The sequence below is a fragment of the Microplitis demolitor genome, chromosome 8 (assembly GCF_026212275.2).
Source record: "Microplitis demolitor isolate Queensland-Clemson2020A chromosome 8, iyMicDemo2.1a, whole genome shotgun sequence".
Lineage (NCBI taxonomy): Eukaryota > Metazoa > Arthropoda > Insecta > Hymenoptera > Braconidae > Microplitis > Microplitis demolitor.
In genome coordinates this window covers 15173386-15194423 of record NC_068552.1, presented here as the reverse complement: position 1 = coordinate 15194423, position 21038 = coordinate 15173386, and the positions used below count along the sequence as shown (strand labels likewise).

General features: G+C 30.5%; 3 protein-coding genes and 1 long non-coding RNA gene across 5 annotated transcripts; 2 read left to right on the top strand and 2 right to left on the bottom strand.

Annotated features, from left to right (window-relative positions):
• Window positions 1-153: 153 nt before the first annotated feature.
• LOC103573163 (homeobox protein 2) lies at window positions 154-5980 on the bottom strand. Of its 2 annotated transcripts, XM_008552122.3 has the most exons (3): window positions 5614-5702; window positions 797-4812; window positions 154-393 (listed from the first exon to the last, which is right to left on the bottom strand). In XM_008552122.3, the coding sequence occupies exons 2-3, from the start codon at window positions 4785-4787 to the stop codon at window positions 374-376; spliced, it is 4011 nt and encodes a 1336-aa protein (XP_008550344.1). In that variant the 5' UTR covers window positions 4788-4812; window positions 5614-5702; the 3' UTR covers window positions 154-373. The 2 variants fall into 2 exon arrangements, with proteins under 2 accessions (XP_008550344.1, XP_008550343.1); XM_008552121.3 differs by having other exon boundaries at window positions 154-4812; window positions 5614-5980.
• On the top strand, window positions 5949-7816 carry LOC128668431 (uncharacterized). Its single transcript, XR_008404154.1, has 2 exons — window positions 5949-6037; window positions 6121-7816. It is a non-coding gene; the product is annotated as an uncharacterized LOC128668431 (long non-coding RNA).
• Window positions 7817-8057: 241 nt separating this feature from the next.
• Window positions 8058-10381, bottom strand: LOC103573164 (glycerophosphodiester phosphodiesterase 1). Its single transcript, XM_008552124.3, has 4 exons — window positions 10313-10381; window positions 9806-9981; window positions 9131-9332; window positions 8058-8306 (listed from the first exon to the last, which is right to left on the bottom strand). The coding sequence occupies exons 1-4, from the start codon at window positions 10379-10381 to the stop codon at window positions 8058-8060; spliced, it is 696 nt and encodes a 231-aa protein (XP_008550346.2).
• Window positions 10382-13118: 2737 nt separating this feature from the next.
• Window positions 13119-21000, top strand: LOC103573165 (proteasome activator complex subunit 4). Its single transcript, XM_008552125.3, has 10 exons — window positions 13119-13877; window positions 13951-14091; window positions 14152-14332; window positions 14414-16293; window positions 16902-17160; window positions 17219-17602; window positions 17693-18256; window positions 18336-19841; window positions 19905-20084; window positions 20742-21000. The coding sequence occupies exons 1-10, from the start codon at window positions 13630-13632 to the stop codon at window positions 20874-20876; spliced, it is 5478 nt and encodes a 1825-aa protein (XP_008550347.1). The 5' UTR covers window positions 13119-13629; the 3' UTR covers window positions 20877-21000.
• The last annotated feature ends 38 nt before the right edge of the window (window positions 21001-21038 follow it).

The window sequence follows — 21038 nt, the reverse complement described above, 5'->3', positions numbered from 1 at the left end:
TTAAAAAAAAAGTTAAAAAACTCAATATCATTTTTATTTTATTTATTTATTTATTTCAACATACATAAATATAATTAATTAACATATTTGTAAATAAATAATTATCACAAATTTAACCAATAAATTTATAATAAATAAATAAAATTATCCAGGTAAGATATACAATTACAATTATTCACAAAAAAATAAAATAATATATAAATAAAAATATACAGAAATATTAAACTTTTTTAAATATAAACAAATAATTAATTTGTTAAATATTCACGGAATAACAATAATAGTAAAGTAATTCCAACAGTCCGTTGTAAAAAAATTCGACATAAAATACACCGGTTGTTTCATATATATATTTACGTTCCTCTACAAATCATCATTGTGTAGTTTCTCGACCTGCGACATATTTATACACACAAATAAAATATCAAATTTAATATAGTACTGTAACAATTCATATTTTTATTCATCGTGCACACAATTACTGAACATCTATTTCATTATTTTAATTATCAAATTTTTTAACTGATAAATTATAGACACAAAAAAAATTTAATTGACGTATAAAAAGAAAAAAAAAAACTAAACAAGTGACCAGTGAAAATGCAATTAAACCGAGAAAATTATAAAAAAATGTACATTTAAATTCACAGTGCAGATATTATTGCTATCAGGAGTGTTAGACACAGGGACCACAAGGCTATAGAGTACGTCGAGAAGCAGTTATTAGTAAAGCAAACATTAAATATCGGTTGCATAAGTGCTTGGGTCATAACACCCGAATTTCCACTTTTCTCACCTTCGCTATGAGTTTTTTTAACATCTTCTTCATCGCCATGACAATCAGGAGCAGGATAACTAGGATTAGGATCCACTGATGAATTTAGTATAGACTCGAATTCCTGATCTTTGTTATCATCGTCAAGTTGACCATCTGCAGTCGCACTAGTTTTTTCACGGCTATAAAAATCAAAAATACTTTGAAAATCATTATCAAAATTATTATCATCATTGAGCTCGGTAGGATCACATGATAAATAAGGCACTTGTTTATCCAAATTAAATTCTTCGTTTAGTTGTTTATCATCATGACAATCAACAGCATTATTACGGGCATGATAATCAACGGGAGTGTTATCATAATCATCAGGGCTTGTATTATCTTGAGCGTCGTTTGATGGCACTGAGTTAACAACGGACTCTTGTGACTCTTTGTTTGATTTATACAACTCACAAGAAGCTTCCGTATCGATCACTTCTGTCCTCGTTTCATCGTCAATGTTTAATTTTAACAGTTGATCGGGTTCTTTATACTCGGACTTTGAGTCATTTTCCTTTGCTATTTTTTCCACCTCCTCCACTACCTCATTTTTCTCCTTCACTTCTTTTCCTTTTCCTTCTTCACCTTCTACATCTTTTTCTTCTCCTTGTTGTTCATCTTTAGTCACCTTTTTGTTCATCTTTACTATTCTTTCATCTTCGCCCAAAAGCTCTTCCCACTCGATGAATTCAGAAAGAGAATTTCTGTTTGACCCCAGCAACATCGCATTGCTCTTTGCTTCTTCCACACTTTTTTTGACCTTCTCCGATGTTTTTTTTATTAAACTCTCTAAATTACGACAAAGTTGTTTATACTCGGATAATTCGTGATCACTAAACGGTTCAATTACTTTTTCATTTGTATCAACATTTCTATCACCAGCTCCCCCATCAACAACATCAACATCAACATCAAAACTTTCATTGCCATAATACGGGGATGACAAACCCGATTTTTTATCATCAAACGTTTGATAATTTTCCATATCCATAAATTCTCTTTCACATGATTGTCTTCTTGAAAATTTTCCATCATCATCTTGCGGTACGCAGACTTGAATTTTAGCTTGACACAAACTCTTTGAACGATTTCCATTGATATCTAAATCAAAATTACGCTCATTATTATTACCAGCACTAGTATTACCTTCACCTCCTTTACAATCATCATCATTATCGTAATTAATATTAATTAATGATCCATTTGGCTGCAGTAATCTCGGACGGTTTAATTTAGCAAATTCCTTGTACCAAGCATGATGATCATCATTGCTTTTATCAATAATTCCGTACAAGTCAGCAGAAAGTGACCGTACTGCCCGTTTTTTTTTAAATTCGCCGCCACCAATAACAATATTCCTGCTCAATGACTCTCTGGTCGGTACAAAATTAACGTTACTCATTGAATTAGCAAACTTATTTTTCCCACCAGTGTCTTTACGTAAATTACGAAACGCCAAATCATCAGTTACAATGTCCGGCTCAATTTTTGGTATATACAGCGACGAGCGGGTGTGTTTAATTTTTGGCTCGACATGCAAATAATCACTTTCAGCAGCTGCTGTAACTGGACCAAGCGGTATCCCGAATGGTGGCTGTGGTTCGATAACTCTCAGCATGTTATTTGCATGTGTTATATTACGATAGACAACGTCATCCCGAGTCAAATCCGGTGTACCGCGTCGTTGATTCTTTGGTTTATCGTTACTACAATTACTACTACTATTAACATAATTACCTAGCAAATAATTATTATCAAATTCCCTGTCTCTGTATGACAACAAACATGGCGATGCCGCTAAATAACTGACTCTTGACAGTGAACTCTGACTCGGATCCACTGAAGACGATCGTTCTGGCTGATGCATTCGTCTGTATGCCATATCGTCTTTAAGTTTTGGTTCATCATTATTATTATTATTATTATTATTAGTATTATAACTATGATTATTATTATGGCTGCTACCACAGTAGTTGTCGTGACGATCGAAATTCACATTACGCCATAAATTTAACTCGTAGGACGAGGCCGCGGACGGAGACGGGGACGGTGAAGACGACGAGGACGTGTCCAATGAACTTTTTATTGATCCGCCTATACCTGCTGCCTTTGCTGCTAAAGTAACAGCAACTTTATCCCTGTATTCTTCCATACTGCGCTGCTCAGCACGATCCAGCAGATCCTCGTCTTCATTTAAATGTAAACTATTGTAAATCGTCTCTAATTCAATTAACGCTTCCTCTAAATTTTTCGAGTGTCGCCGTTTTTCCAACGGCTGATCATAAATACTCTTAAAGCTTCCCTTCATTTTCGGTATCACCTTTTTCTTTATTTTAGGCACTATCGGATCCTCTGGCATTTTATCTTCACTGATTTCTTTATTCCTCTTTCTGATAACAATATTATCATTTTTATACAACAAAAACGGTTCACTTATTGGATGTTTTATAACTTTGCGATTACAACACCGGTGATTACGTCGCGGTGACGAGTAAATACGATCAAGTGAATTATAATTAACGTTATTATTATTTCCACAGTTAAACAATTGCTGATTACCGTTAGTGCATGAGTTTGTTTCCGTAAAAATATCTAAATCCGAGTGCTGCGAATGTCTGGTAGTTTGATGCAACCGTGAAAGAGGACGTGATGTCGATCGCGGTGGCGGTTGTGGTGCTAATGCAGATGCAGATGCAGGTGATACTGAGGATGATGCAGACGCAGACGCTGGTACTGCTGCTGATACTGATACTGCCAGAGGAGTTCTGTTGCCTACATGACAATTAATCCCACGTGATTTATTACAGTTACTCATCACAGCAGTTAGTTTACTTTCGTGTGGCTGTGGCCAAGCGTACTTGTCGTTAAATACTTGATTGTCATTTAAACCGTGTAAATTGTCACTCTGATACTTATTACTATTATAATTATTATTTGGATACACGTGCACGAGATTCTGCTCACTACAAAATGCTTGATAGTATGGCGGTTTTAACAATAAATTATTATTCGTTGTCCACAAATTATTTGTCGACGGTAGCGTATCAGCCTTATTTTTATTATTATTATTACTATTGTAATTATAATCATAATTATTACTATGACTTTTTAATACAGGTGATAAATTATGATAAATTGGATGAATTTTAACATCACAATCGGCATCATAATCATCAATGATGTCGTCACGATAAAATCGTTTCATATATCTTACAGTACGAGCTCCACGTGTTTTTTTATTTGCTTCCATTAATCTACGATGATAATTATTATGATGATAAATACTATCTTCACTTTGGATTCTCATTAATGAATTATTAGTGTTATTATTAACATTAGAATTAGAGTTTACATTCGAATTTGAATTAGTATAATTAATAAAACTATTACTGTTACTATTATTACTAGATTTATAATGGCTGTGTTCATCATCGGTACTGCTGTCACCGTAATAACGATCACGTTTGGCTTGTATGCGTGCCTTCAGACGATTTCTACGGCTGTATTTACTACCGGTATCTGAACTTTCACTGTTGCGTGACTGTATTGTTGCCGCTTGTGGTGATACTGCTACTGCTGATGCTGCTGCTGCTGATGGAGCGTTTGATAAAATAATTGAATCTGTTAATTCATGTTTCTTTGTAACATTACCGGCAACGCCACTAGTTTCTACGCTGCACTTATCACCATAAGATTTATTGTTTGTTTTAGATGATGGATTTGCTTTAACATTCTTCACTTGTTCTGTGTAATAAATACTTGGGTTCGGCGTTAAAGATAACAGTGAGTTTGATTGCTCCGATGAAGTTGTTTGTTTTGATTTACGTTTGAGTAACCCAGCAAATGTCCACTTTTTTTCTTTCTTTTTTTCCGGTGGCGATTCGGTTGACGGCTTTTCCGTACTTCCATTTTCTTCCGTTACTTTTACTTTAGCTCCGGTACTTTTTCCTCTACATCGCCACTTTTCCATTTATAATTATTATTGTTATTTTATTCTGTAAATAAACAATACACATTTTTAAATATTTAATAAACAAGTTAACTCTAATAAACCCAATCAAAATAATTTTACTTCCTAAATATTTCTCATAACAATCTTACGTTTTTTTATCAGTTATTTTCACATTTTTAATGATAAGCTAAATTTTTCATTTTTTCTTATCAATAGATTTACTTTTTTTTGTGAGATTTATTATCAAAACAATGATCGGTATCAATTTTCGACAATATAATAAAATTTTATCATTACTATGTATCTTAAAATTAATTTATAATATTTTTAAATTTTAAAAAAATGATACTCGTTAACTGACGTCTAATAATTTTTGAATTTAAAAAAACAAAAATGCACTTAGAGCTGTTTAAATTTTCTACACATGCATATTTTTGTTTCATTAATTTAAAAAAAAAATCAAAAAATTATTAATTGTCTCCTGAGAAGATCATAAAAAAAGCAGTTTTTTATTTAATTTAAATATTATGGTGCTCATAATAATTTAATACCATAAGTATATAAATTTAAAAAATATATCTAAATATATTCCAGTGATATAAACTCTATAAATATATATGTACTCCAAAAAAAAAGAGAAATCATGAATGACATTAATGCCTCGTTATGAATTTAAAAAGAAATAAAAGACAAAAATATCTAAAGAACTAAAAATAAAATAATAATTAACTATGTCAATAAATGTGTAGTAATAAAGTGTCTATTTACAAAGAAATATAATATATAATAAGTGAGACATAAAAGTACATATATATATATATATATATATATATGTATAACTTACAATATGTAATAACAAATTTAAAAAACAAATGGCCTTGAGTTGTCATTTATAGGTGTTTGGTGTTGGTATGTTTGAAAGTGACCTCGAAAATAAAAAAATTTTTAACAGTCCTCCGGGCTACAGATACTCTCATTTTAAATTTTATTTCCACACTTTATTTCAGAGAATTACTTCATATGATACAGGTAGTGGAGTACAAACTCATTAAAAACTCATCCAACATCCTCGTTCCTCGTCACATATGTATGTTATATATATCATCCACCCAGTATATAAAAATAATCACAACCTAAATACAGAAAAAGAAAAAACTTTAGTCAAGTAGAATAAAAGCGGAAAAAAATATAAAAAAAAACCAGCAAGAACTCGGAGATTTTTAAATTAAATTATCATTCATATCGATTGTCATCACTAGAATACTCAGGTATATAAATACAAATATCTATATATATACATTTATATAAATAAATTCATTGATAAATAAACTACTCACTTATTGTTTTTCAGTGACAATTGGTGGTTTGTTTGATATACTGTTGCTCTAATGACGTATAGAACACAAAAATATATAGATATATATTGTGATAATAGTATAATTCAGCTATATCTATAGACATATGTGTATATAAATATACGTTGGTAAAAATGTATAGAAACGTAACCTCTTTAGTTGGAGGACGGCAAGACACTGGACTGAAAACGCAACACTGAAGACTGAGAACTGAGAACTGAGGATAGAAAATCCAATGGAGTAAAGACTTGACTTACTGAACCCAGTGCTGGTGCTGGTGCTGGTGGAGAACTAACCAGAACTAACTACTGTACTGTTTGACATGCAGTCTTATGTCTTTACGTCATATTATCAACACAACTCAACACATTATTTTTTATTTATTTTACTTACATGCATGCATGCATATGTAGAAACAACACCAAAGCACATTTTCTTAATATATAATAAGTTGTGGGTGTAGCGGGTAAATTTGTAACATGATCATCCGCTGATCAGTACTTTGATAAAATCCTACGCGTACTTAGAAACTTATTTTTAAAAAAAAATATTTATTGTTCTGTAATTCTTATTAATTATACTGGTAATCTTATTATCTTATATATATGTTTAATAATTGTCCTCAATCTTAATTTTAAATAATTAGTAATTAATGTTTTATTAATTACATAATTTTTTATTAGTACGTCCTTAAAATTTATTTTTAATACACTTTGTTTTATAAATTTGTCCTCAATTATTGCTTGTACAATTAATTATTACTTATAAAATGTACAAATATAGCTAAAACAAATATCTATATATATATTTATGTTTATAGAGCGAATAATATATATTTTTTAAAGCATTCGTTTAAAATAAATTTGTTAATAAATTATTAGACTAGATGATTATATAATAAAATGATATAAAATACTTTTGTAAAAAATTAAAATTAAAAAAAAATTTATACTGAAGGTACTCTTAATACTGTTAACACTAAATGTGCGCTTATATATTAATTATAATATATATACTGAAAAAAATCGAGAGAATTTGGAGTGATTACGGATTTTATTTATGATACTGAAGTTAGCCGAGGTTTTATAATTTTTTGATTTTTTTCAAAATGATAAATTATAAAGAAAGAAAATATTTTTAAAAATTGCACCTGTAGTTTTTAAAATTTTCTACATGTGCATATTTTTATTTTTTTGTAATTTATTTGTTGAAAATAAATCCGGAAATTGTTAATTTTTTGTTAACTTCAGGACCATTTTTATTTAATTCCAAATACTCTTCGTCACTCGGAGTTTCGGAGTTTTAAAAAAAATCACTCCGCATACGGAGTAAATGGGGAGTTTATTTTTTTTGCGGAGTAATTTTGAAGTAAACTGGATTTTATTTGTCCGCATTTACTCTGATTCAGAATTTTCATACTAAAATAACTTTTTAGAAGTGAATTTTACTTCGAACCGGAGTTTAAATATTAAATTAAAACTCCTCTTCGGAGTGAATTTTACTCCAAGTTCCGCATTTACTCCGCATTGACTCTGTTAATTTTTTACAGTTTATGTATGATGATGATAATAATAATGTGTGGAAAAAACTTATGGATAAAAAAAAGCTAATGGCGGAGCTGCTTTACATAATTATAAATAAAAAATAATTATGTAATCTTTTCAGTTAATAAAGTATCAGTAAGATAAGTTATTTTAAGTGTTTTCGTATAATGAATTTTTTCGGATGGCAAATTAATAGGCCATGCTAGTACTCGTACTCCTCGGGTCTTCCATTCTTCAATTATGTGCCTGTAACATTGATTAATTGTTATTTAATCTCCAATTACTTTGACTTTCATTCATGCGTTCATTCGTTCATTAAATTATTTAATTTAAAGTACTTGATTTATTATATCAATTTAATTAATAGTATTTAATTGTAAAGGATGTAATTATTTTTTTTTTACGTACGGACTAATTATATCTTTGTGTAGAAGAACACATGAGATGCCGAGAACGAAATAAGTGAAACGCATTAATGCCCATTCGTGTAAAATGTCAAGTAAAAAAATAGATAAATTTTTAAATGGATTTTTTGTGCGTGTTAGACCATGTTCTTTTAAACTGTCATTGACTATTTGTGAAAATACTTTTGGTTCAAATGCTAAACATGTTATTATTCGTGGATCACGTCTTCTTATCTATAAACAATAAAATATTTATTTAAAATTTTAAATTATATTTAAATAAATATTAGCCCGAGTAAAAAAAATCGTTGAAAAAAGATTGAAAAAGTGTTGACTATTATAAACATTAAAACGTGACACAATACGAACCTTTTTTAAACGATTTTCAAACCTCTGACAATACACAGAAAGTAACAATTGACTTAATACTACAAATCAACATTTTTTAGTGCAAAATACGCTCAGAAAAAAGTAACTTTGAACTACTTCTGAACGTTTTTCGTTTTAGCATATTTTAATAACACAAGGATATTTATTGATTTTTCTTTTGAATTTTCAAAAGTTTAAAAAACGTTCAAAAAAAGTTCGTCGTTGGGTCACGTTTTGAAGTTTACAATAGTCAACACTTTTTTAACCTTTTTTTAACAATTTTTTTTACAGGGAAGAGGTGTGCGAAAATTTTTTAATTTTTCGTTTTAAAGTGATCTGAAAATTTTCGTATAATTTATAAATTTTCAAATTACTCGATTCAAATTAAGAAAATTCGGATTAACTTTCAAATATTCAATTTTTATTTAATGTAGAGCTCAGTTTTTAAAGACCAAAAATAATTTTTCATAGATTCGTGTCTGAACTCTAATTACCTCAGACGGAAATTTGAATTATTGGAAAAAATATTATAATTTCAAGTCGTTCAAAAAAAAATTTTGAAATTATTTGTGAATTTTCGAATAATGCGCGAATTTATAAATTACTTGGAAAGTTTCGAATTATTTGAAAATTCATGAGTGGTTCGAAAACTTAAGAAGAATGCAAACACCTATACTAAATATATTTACCATATAAATAGTAACAGGAAAACAACTTGTTATAAAAGCTTTTTCATATAACTTTGGATATTTTTTATAGGCATCAATTATTATTTGAACAAAGTCTAAGTTTGAATCTTTTATGTCAATTAATATATTAAGATCGTTGTTCAAACATTGTTCTATTGCTTCGTTGAATAATAATATTCTCTCAGTACCTTTAAAAGTTTCTCTGCAAATTAATAATACGCATTAATTTACTTATTCATTTTAATCAAAAGTTTTTCATATTGACGAGACCTCTTGCCCTTTAATGTTTACTCTCATTACGAATTAAAAATCACTATCAATAATAACAAACTAATAATTCATTGTGATACATCTATTTATAAAATATCTCGTAAAAATGAATAGATAAATTTTAATGTAAATAATGACATAATTGTAAATATAAACCTTTTATCACATTAAAAAAAAAAGTTAAAATTTAAATTTAATAAAAATCTACAATAGATATTTTTAAATGTATATATATTTCAATCCGATATTAAATATAATCGAATATGATGATAATACTCATATTTATTTTTATAGTTGATAATTTTATTGCAACATCTATCAAATAAAATTCACAAAAAATTGAAATGACCTAAAATTTGAATTTTACAAATACTTTTATTAATATTAATTTCAAAAATAAATTACCTGAGAGGATGATTATAACTTATATCTAATTCTTTTAATTCATCCCAAGTCATATCTTTAATACTACCAATTTTACCGGTAAGTCTTTCAATAGTTTCATCATGAAATATAATAGGAATGTTATCTTTTGTCCGCATCAAGTCCATTTCCACAGTATTGCAACTTTTAGCTTTACACTGAAATTCAAAAAAATAAATTAATTAATAATGAAATTACCTACGTAATTAATTAATAAATAAATGAGTATTAATTTAACTGACAAGTGGTAATTTTTCAAATGTTTAAATAAATAAAATTTGAGTAAAATAAAATTTAAAAAATGCGTGTTTAGATCAATAAAAAATCCGTACGCGCATTTATTTAAATTTCATTATTTATTTATTTAAAATTCATAAAATGTCTCATGTCTGATACATTCACACTCATTATATAAATAAATAAATAAATAAACAAATAAATTAACATAATAATAAGCAAGTTAGTAATTAAGAATTAAAAATATATTACATTATTAAAAGCTGATAGACTGTTTTCTGGATAATCATATCCTCCACCTCGATGGCCAATTACTCTCATGCAAAATTCGTTATTTGTTATTTTATCATCATTATTTATAATATTATTATCATTATGATTATGATTGTTTGACAATAACGTTAATTTTTCGTCATTTATTTTAAAATTACTAGGATCCACACCCAATACTTTACAAACTATTTTTTTGTCAGGTGGTGGGTTTTTTAAAACCCACAGTAAAATAATAATTATTAATGTGCCCCAAACAATCCATGGAATCGTAAAATAATAAATTATACTGATTAAAATATACCAAGATGCCTGGAGATAAATCCATAAAGCTGCACTGTCAAATAATGTCTTCAAAAGACCAGACATTTTTACTTTTCACATTAATTATTATTGCTAATAATACTTAATACTTAAATATAAATAGACAATGTTCGTTAATTGTCTACATTAATTAACAAGATGTCATTTTTCAATTATAGTAATCATAATTTATATAAAATTTATATTTTATATTCATGTTAGATTACGATTTTTTAAATTATTTCATTTATCATTTATAATAGATTTAGTTGGATTTATTTCCTTACTAAAATTAATACTTAAATAAATATGAGAAACTAAAAATTATTTTGAATCATAAATTATAGCTATGATTAATTTTTTTATACATCACAAAGAACACTAGGGTAATTTTTCTTTGTTTCGGTAAAAAGCGTTTGTTACTAGATTAAAATATCTAGGGAAATTCGTGGAAGTGTTTTTATTATTCAGAGAAAATTTATTATTTTTTTTTTATTTTTTAAATTCAAAATAATCACGATAATAAGAAAAGTGGACATTTAACAGTTTGTTTATTTTTTTAAAAGTTATGAGAATAGAATTTTTTAAAAATTCATGCAAATAGTTTTAAAAAATCCCTATATCTGCATATTTTTAGGGTGCATTTGAAAATGCTCTAGCTCTAGCTCTAGCCGAGCGTTTAGTTGCCATATAGCGAGAGCTAAAGCTAGAGCATTTCCGAAAGCACGCTGATTAATATATTTATTGACACAAATTATTTTTAATAAAATGATTAAATTTCAATTTTGAAATTTCGCGCCAAGTTGGCGCTACTGCGCATCGCTGTAGTGGGTGCATAAGAGAAGTCGAAGGAAAATGTAGCCAACGCAACAAATGCAAGAAAATTTAAAAGCAAAATTGGTCAATAGCAAAATATATACATTCAATAGCTTATATATTACACTAAATAAAGTACAAATCGAAATAAAAACTTTAAATTGATATAACACATACACTACAATCGTAAAATGTGATAAATGCACAAAAATCTAGTTACCAATATGAAAAAAACCAACCAAAAAAATCTACCATCACAAAATCTATACCAATGAAAATGTCTACCATCCCTGATTCAGAAATCTAATTTTGAATTATTCAATCCATGTTAGAGTGTATACCTATAGATAGTCAATTTTGTCAACTTTGAATTGTTTTGGATCGTGTTTGAATTATTCCAAATTAGATTTCTGAATTAGGGATGGTATAATCACTACCAGAAAAATACACCATCAAGTTGCATTTACGAATCAACTCTAACGTTTGAAATCCCTACCATCAACTTTAGAATGTATATTTAACAGACAAAAAATTAATTTTTAATTAATTGGGAATCATTTGGGAAGATTTAGGAATATAATTTTATTATTCAGCACTAATTAATTAACGGGTAATTTTTTACTATTGTTTGAGCCTTTAGTGCGCATTTCAGAAAATATAATTAACACGACTTTTTCGTTAGCTAATAGTAAACTATTTGGGAAGAAAGTTATTAATTGTTTTAGTTTTAAAATCCCAAATGCTAATTACTCATTAATTAATTAGTCCTAAATAATGGAGTCATATTCCTAAATCTTTCCAAACAATTCCCAATTAAATAAAAATAAATTAATTGTCTGTAAAATATACATTCTAAAGTTGATGGTAGGGATTTCAAACGGCTAGAGTTTATTCATAAATGCAACTTGATGGTGTTTTTTTCTGGTAGTATTATATCATGGTAGATTTTTTTATGGGAGCGGGAATTTTCTAGGTAGGTATAATGCGGCTGACTTCAATTGGATAAAGTTTTATTTTTGATAGGGTTGTTTATGGCTGAGTCGTATACTTGTCTTTACTTTCAAACAAAATGTCTTTTGCATGCAATAACATTTTTCAGCCCTCATTTACGAAATAATTTATGCATACACAGTATGTGTGTTTTACTCTGTTCCTTTTCACTTAAATTATAAACGTATAATATTTTTCTCGAATAATTTACATTTCGACTATCTGTCTTTTCATATAAATTTTTCTTTCGAATATTTTTCAGTTGAGTGGAGTTTCTGGCACCCGGTCTTTTACTTAATATTTAAAATTTAAAAATGACCATTTATTTTTCGCACTCGTTACAATCTGTTTCTTCAGGTTTAAAAATCACTTGTGATTAGTCAACATTTCTACGTAAATTTCAATTCAAATTACAATTGGTCAATCATTATTAGCTCACGTCATTTTTCATGCATCAAAGTCAAGTTGAAATTCTCTACATGATAAAAAAAACTCCAAATACTTGAAAATACCATAGCTCCTATAACATTTAAATTCCTGATTCCATTTCTATTTATTGATATAAATTATTTGGTAAAATTTAAAATTACTTGTCAATAATGAATTAAAAAATATTATTTATCAAGCAATTATCATTTATCACATATTTAATTAGTTTGGAGCATGACTCATTTGAAGTGTGCATGACATTTGTAAATATATACATATATATTACACTTGAAGTAGGTTAGGTAGTGGGATAGCTACTAGTACTCTAGTCTATTCGTTAAGTGATTGGTAACTTTCTCCAATCTATCCACACACACACGCATAAATTTGTTTGTATAGAAGTTTAAAAATTTTAATTCGTCCCTTTGTCGCAGATTCGTAAATATATATATGTGTATGTATATGTATTGTAATAAATAAATGTCCATCAAATATGGCTGCTAGCGCGAAAAACGTGACTCGATGAAAATGAATGGAAATAATCGACTCGTCTTGGCATGTTAAATAATGCTTACAATGCACCATTGGATGTTAGTCTTGCGTGTTCATTCAAACTCATTCAATAGATAACCTAATAGTCAACAGATTATATACGATAGGACACAGATAATTATCTCCGTTAATAATCTAAAGCTGCTAATTAAAGAAAATAAAAAAATAACATTAAAAGTAGACAAAGAGAAGAGCAATTAGAGGTGACAATGATTGGTGTTATCGATACGTTGCTTCAACGTGAAGAGGAGGACGATATTATGATGGAGTCATCAACAGACAGCTTGAGTTTGCAATATCAGTTTGAATGTAAGTATAATAATTTACTGCCTTATGCCGAGGAATTGGACGAGGAAGCCAAGGTCCTTTTGGCAGACATCAAAGGCCAGCTGGGTCGTGCTGTTATGCTGAGACGTCTTCAACCTGATTGTTATTTGGCTATTTTAAAATTACGAATGTAAGAATTTATTTTATTTTATTAGATCTTGATACCTTTATTTTTAAAATGCATTGATGACTTTTTATTTCAGGTACTTGAAGCTTTACCACTTCCGATTTACTAAAGATGATCATATTTTATTTATTAAATTGATGTATGAGTTGATAATAATTCCTAGTTTAGAACCGTCTTTAATTAATTTACTCAGCAGTACACTGACCAGTTTAATGAGGTGAGAATATTTATTTTTTTAAACCAAGTCATTATGGATGATGTCATGAGAATTTTGCAGGAAGAAAGAATTGATTGCACCAACCGAGCTGGAATTGCCATGGAGGCCGCTCTATGACTTGATGTTTCGTACGATGAAGAGAAATAAACGGTCCCAAGTGATATTAGGTATGCAACGTGTACCTATTTATATGGGAAAGACACTTCATTCTTTGGTTCACGATGCCAAGACCTATTTCCCCGTGAGTATTGCCAGCAATTGTTAGTCGTTATTAATATTGAATAATATTTAAATTTATTAAAATTTTTTTTTTAATAAAAAGATTACGGCCACTCAAGAAATATTAGACGAATTGCGACCCAAGTTATGTCTTATTGACTCCCCACAAATGGATCAAACCTTTACATTTTTGGAATGTTTTCTGCCCGTTCAAATGCTGCCGCAAGATCATGGTGTAGGTTACAAACTTTGGTTTGAAGAGTTCATGAAACTCTGGGAGATTTTTCACAATGGCACTTCATGGGAGCATTCTTTGATGATGTTGATGTCAAAACTCGCATGGAATAACATCGGTTACATTGATTGGGAGCCTTATATACCTCTGATGTTTACTCGCTTTATGCGTAATTTAAATTTACCGGTAACATATAAACAAACTCTTGGTGGTAGAACTCATGAGCTCGGTATGCAGTCCGTTGCCGAGTGGATTGTCGCTACTTTAGGCAATGGATCTAGTGGGCAAGTTTACTTAGAAAAATTATTGAAGGCCACTGAGACTTATTTTTATCAAGCCAATAGTGGACCATGGGTTGAAAAGCTAAAGGATTTATTGAGCAAACTCGCCTCGCAATTTGTTTTGCGTCTGCATAATGAACGTTTTGGAAAACGCACGTGGAAGCTACCAACTCCAGACACGCATAAATTGACGAATGCAGACGTTGATGCTTTTGTTAAGTGTATGATGCCTGTAGCAATGACTGCGATGTTTGGACACTCAAGTGTCATCATGACATGCAAAGTACTCCGTCTGCTGGCGACAGTAAGACCCAATATGGTTATTCCCTGTGTAATTGAACGTCTGTATTCGACATTAGATTCTCTAACAGAACCGCACAAATTGACTGCCGCAATGATGGCAGTCACTGCCGTTGCTCGACCGATGGCCCAAGGAAAAAGAAACGTCAATGAAGGATACACTTACAATGAGGGTCCATCAAGAATAATATCGCTTTTATTTTCATCCCTGCCTGGTATTGATGCTAATGATATTAAAAAATCATACGTAACTTTTCGTTTAATTTTTTTCTATGCGATGGTAATGCCAATTGCCGACTGCTCAAAAGCTGCTGCCTCAGAACTGCTTGATGAAGATGAACGACTTGTTTGTGAAGAGACGTCACAACTTGAAGACTTTGTTTTACAGTTTTTTGACCGGGTTTTTTCACTTATTGAATCGAGTACTCTGGAATACGTATCGCATGAGAGTCAAGAAAACAACGGAGTGAAAACGAGACTTGAGACAATGGTTGAGTATTCATTGACATCTGTTTGCACTGTCTTACTGATTCGTACCAGCGACGATATATTCCGATCGGCTTTGCACAAACTACGTGCGTTTGTATCTGAGCGTGTTCTTGAGACACGTGTCTCTGGACCGCTGGCTGGGTCACTATGCCAGAGTTTCGCGCGTGTAAACGGCGTTGAGACATTGAGATCATTATTGCCTACTCTTTCACAGTCTATACTTGACATTCTGGAGGAAGGTGACGTTGCCAAAGAAGAAACTGTCGAAGACCGACTGCTGTACCCAATGCTACTTCTGTCTAATGTTATCAGCACTCAGGGGAATAATTTATTACCTTACATGGATACTTTGATTAATATCCTTGATAAAACCTTGCACTTGAAGTCTCGGGAGGGCAGCAAGATGGCCAGTAAAATATTGGGAAATTTATTGACTTCATTGTCAAATATTACGCTAACTCACGAGTTTACGTGGAATGGAAAAGATTTTAATGATCCTAATTATCCTTATATCTTGTATTGGGGACAAGGCTCTGACATTGGTAGTCTTGAGATGCACTGGTATGTACCTGGGGAAGAAGAAATTAGAGCCATGCAACATATCTTTACGAAATATATTCCTATTGAGATTGCCAAGATCCAAGAGTACTGCACCAATGAAAGTTCAAGTATTACACGGTAAAATTATTTTAAATCAATTTAGTTTTTAACTTCCCGCTATTAAAATTTAAAATTTAAAAAAAAGGAAAGTTATTATTTTCGGTCCAATTTTCGAATATCAAATTTTCAACAGATACCGACGTTTTGAGGTCCTAGAAAACTATTCTGACCATTTTTAGATGCACGTCCGTGTGTATATAAATTTGTTTTGTCCGACGATATCTTTGGAAGGAATCAACTAATTTGAACGTTCTTGGTAGCAATCGAAAGGGCTCATCAAGACTTAAAACTGGTTAGATTTTGATGATCGGTTGAGTAGTTTACGAGTTATATAATAAATAAAAATAAAAAATTTTTTTTTTAGGCTTTTTTCGTATAACTTATAAACCACTTGCCGCCAAAAACACTTGAATCAATTTATTCGTTACAAAGATATCGTTGGACAAAAATTATTTCTTTTCAGTGAAATATATATGTTCTTTCGGTCTGACAGTTTTTTGAACTCAAAAATTTACAAGTAATTGCTGGACCTTGATTGCTCCAAAACAGCAAGAAGTTTTGGGGTTGTCCGCAGGATCAATCGTTTAAAATTTTTTTTTTGTACTAATCCTTACTTTGTTTTACAGACAAGATCTCTTGACAAGTTTGAATATTATTCACTCGATTCTCGATGGCTGTGGCGACTATTTACCGCCTCCAGCTGAAGAAATAACTGAAGAAATGGCATTGAGTACGTTTATCCCTGTTGTTGGAGTTAAGGGTGAAGTGAAAATGCCTGATGGTAGTAATGTACGTCAGTGTATGTTGAAAATAATGACAGACTTACAGGCTGCGATGTTAAAAAATTCAGAAGATGATACTAAGAGTTTATTTTATCTGGTTCAGGTAAATCTTCCGTGACTTTATTTTTTTTTAAATAAATAAAAAGCATTTATTTAAATAGATATGGAGCTTACTGCTACTTGGCAAGTGTCGCTCAATTGAGAAACATCGAAGACAGTGGGCTAACTGGAAGCAAATAAAGGCTGACTTGAAAGACGAATTAGTAAAACGTAAAAAAGTTTTACCAGATTTTATAATGGAACGCACGGAATTGCAACACGATTTACGAACTTATTCACGTGTTTTTTATCTAACTGACTATTACAAACACATTATGTTACAATTATTCGAAATGGCAACGAATAGATATACAAGTCTACGAATTCATTCACAGGAACTTATTTTTCAAGCTCTTCCATTCTTTCCTTACTCCCGTAAAATTTTCATGCCACATATTCTCGATCTTTTAACCAAAGATCCAGATGAATTTCATGAAGCGCACAAGGTATATATTATTTAAATAATTTAAAATCTTATAGCTGTTAAAAAAATGTCAATTAAATTTAAATAATTAAAACAATTAATTAATAATTAGGGATTACTGTTTTTACTTTTGGGGCCTCGGCCAAATGCGATGATAATAACGCGCAACTGGTCATTCCTACGAAGTCTTTGGCCAGCGCTTGTTATCGCAAAACCATCTGAGAAAATGTCAATCATTCGCTTAAAAAGTGCATCGCTAGACATTATCAGCAATGGATTGTCAACAGTGGCATTAAAACTCGAAGTACCCGACGAGTGCGTTAAAATAGCCACTGAATTATGGAATTACTCGCCAAAACCTTCAGTAGTTAGACCGAACGACATTGAAATAAATAAAGGACTCTGTGAGCTTAAAAAACAAGAAGCTGATAATTTTGAAAATTACGATAATCTTATATGTGATATTTTAAATGCGATTCAATCAAATTGTCATTGGCGACAGCGCGCAATGGGAATGCGACTAATAAAAGACATTGCTCATTTAGATCGTCCATATCCACCGGAAGTTATTAATTTTTATCTCAACGCTTTGGTACACGACTCATTAGAGGAAAGAAAAATTGCAACTTCCATGGTTGCGTGTATTCTGCGTCAACAAAAACGTAAACATGTGAAGGTAATTGACTAGATTTATTTTTATTTTAAGCTGTAGGTAAATTAAATTATTTATGGAGGTTTTATTAATTTATTTATAGATTACTATTGACATTCCTGAAGAGAAAGAAAGACCTGAAGACACTGAATGCACTTGGGTTGGAAAATTAAAACCGGGCTTGAGAGCTGATAACAAATGGCTACAGTACAATTACGAATCACGTCCGTTAACTGAGGACCAGTGGAACAAAGATAGATTTGTTCATGAACGGTACGTTGGTTTTTATACCAAAGCAAGTAAAATTGAGGTTTATGCCTCGCCGCTTATGCAACCAAATCTTGATCCGCAAAATCACGAGCTCACAGAATCTGAACGACTGATAAACAATTTCTTTGCTGAGCCTTCGAATATTGACAAGTTACTTAAATTTAATAGTATAGAAGAGAGAAAGGGCAAAGATAAATTTAATTTAACTCGCGCTCTATTGTACAAAGGTATATTTAGTAATTACGGTATTCGTCATATGGATTTATTTATTCCACATTTAAAATCCCTGGTTGAGCAGAAACAAGAGAGTAGCCAACGTTGCGCTGCTGAAATAATTGCCGGTATGATACGTGGATCGAAACACTGGCCGTTCGACATGATTGTTAAATTTTGGGAGCAACTTACGCCAATAATTAAAACGGCATTGGACAATGTCACTACTGAGACTATTCATGACTGGGAGTTTTGTTTTGCCGCGTCATTGTCACAGCGTGATCCGAATAAACATCACTGGATACTCGAGTGCTTGATGGAAGAGCCTAAATTTGAAAATTCATCGTCTTTCAATGAATGCCAGCGTTTGTATATCTTGCAGTCAGCTTTAAAACAGCAATCGTGGCGTGTTGCTGAGTTGATGGAACGGCTTTTAGTTAGGGTAGAAAAAAAATTACTGGCAAATCCTTTCCAAAATGTAAGAAATACACTTGGCTCATTGTTAATGATGATATTCATGGCTGATTACAATGCCGGTACATTCCAAGCAAATCGTCCAACTCCACGTGCTCAAGAATTGATGGATCGTGTTTTACCAAAATTACTGGAGTTGGCTGATGTTTTTGAGACTACTGGAAGCGAACAAACAACACTTACGCGTGCCAATGATATAAGTATTTTAAAAATAATATGTAAATGGCTAATAAATTCTTCATTAGTAATGTCTAATGGGATAATACCAGGCTGTGCTAAATTACTACCAATTTTATGTCAACTTGAGAACTGTGATACTGATGATGAGTTGAGGGCAACATGTACGCGTTCATTGGCATCTATTGCTCAGGCTTTAACACTTCCTCGGGATATAGATGCAATACTAGATGCACTACTTGATATTTCCAAAGCTTCTTCGTGGTCTTCACGAGCTACTTGCCTCAGTTTTATTGAAGTATTTGTATTTCATAATATGGGAGTTATTGTAAGTAATGAAAGTTGGGTTGAACGGATCCAAGAAATTGTTCTGCGGCTTCTTGCTGATGAAAGATTGGAAGTCAGAGAGAAAGCTGGCCAAGTTTTGTGTGGATTGCTTCATTGTGCTTTTCTAGATGAACAGGAGGCTCTACTGGTAATTTATTTTATTTTATTAATTATTTCAAAGGTATTGATTTTTGTTTAATTTTATTTACAGAATGAATTCAAAGTCAAATCAAAAATTAAAATTAAAAATCCAAACGATCTTCGGATTAGACATGCTGGTGTACTTGGTTTATGCGCATTTATACGGGCTCATCCGTATGATGTACCGAAATATGTGCCTTCCATTTTTGAATATCTCAATATGCGTCTCAATGATCCTCAACCTGTTCCAGTAAGTAATTTAAAATAATAATTAATCTATTGGAGATCAGCAGACAATTAAAACCAAAAATTCATACTCCGATTGCCAACCGCCTACTAGTACCCCCCTCTCCCCACCTATATATTTTATTATCTCAATTTTAAGGCATAATTATTTACTTCCTCACACTAGATGAATTTATTGGGATTTTACCTGAACATATTTTTATTAATAATTATAAATATTAAAATTAATTTGTAATGATACTGAAATTAGCCGAGGTTTGATAATTTTCATAATTTTTTTAAAAATGATAAATTTAAAAAAAAAAATATTCGAAAAAATTGCACCTATAGTTTTTTTAATTTTCTACCTATGAATATTTTTATTTTTTTTTTTTTAATTGTTGACAAAAAAATTAAAAATTTTGAATTGTCTGCTAACTTCCGGGTTATAATTTTTATCAGTCCAAAATTCATTCTTGTGAATGTAAGCAAAATGAAAATAAAAAAATTCATATTCCGGTAGTTGAAAAATCAGTACGCGCATTTTTTTAAATTTCATTATTTGAATTAATTTATTTATTTCAAATTTACAAAATGTCATATGTCTGCTATATTCACACTCATCTCAAGCATATTTTATATAATCTGTAATAAATAAAAATAATGTCAATTTTATTTACAGTCAACGATAAGAAAAACTCTGGGTGATTTCAAACGAACACATTATGACGGCTGGACATCGCATGCACAATCTTTCACCGAAGAACAATTGTGTATACTCCAAGATCTTAATGTCCCCCCATCATATTATGCGTAAAGAAATAAATATTTTATACATATCTATAGATTTATTGTCAAAGTCTTTTTCGTAAATTAAAAAGACCAAATTATATTATTGATAAATGCCGATAATAAAAAAAAATAAACAATAAATATAAAGATGCATAAGTTATATGACATACATACATATATATATATA

Bases quoted from the DNA above. Each gene is read 5' to 3' on its own strand.
- LOC103573164 (XM_008552124.3), bottom strand. From the start codon at position 10,381: ATGAGAGTAATTGGCCATCGAGGTGGAGGATATGATTATCCAGAAAAC. The intron at 9,982-10,312 runs GTAATATATTTT...TTTGAATTTCAG, and splicing joins GTCTATCAGCTTTTAATAAT to TGTAAAGCTAAAAGTTGCAA. The intron at 9,333-9,805 runs GTAATTTATTTT...ATTAATTTGCAG, and splicing joins AGTTATAATCATCCTCTCAG to AGAAACTTTTAAAGGTACTG.
- LOC103573163 (XM_008552121.3), bottom strand. From the start codon at position 4,787: ATGGAAAAGTGGCGATGTAGAGGAAAAAGTACCGGAGCTAAAGTAAAA.
- LOC103573165 (XM_008552125.3), top strand. From the start codon at position 13,630: ATGATTGGTGTTATCGATACGTTGCTTCAACGTGAAGAGGAGGACGAT. The intron at 18,257-18,335 runs GTAATTGACTAG...ATTTATTTATAG, and splicing joins AAAAACGTAAACATGTGAAG to ATTACTATTGACATTCCTGA. The intron at 19,842-19,904 runs GTAATTTATTTT...TTTTATTTACAG, and splicing joins ATGAACAGGAGGCTCTACTG to AATGAATTCAAAGTCAAATC.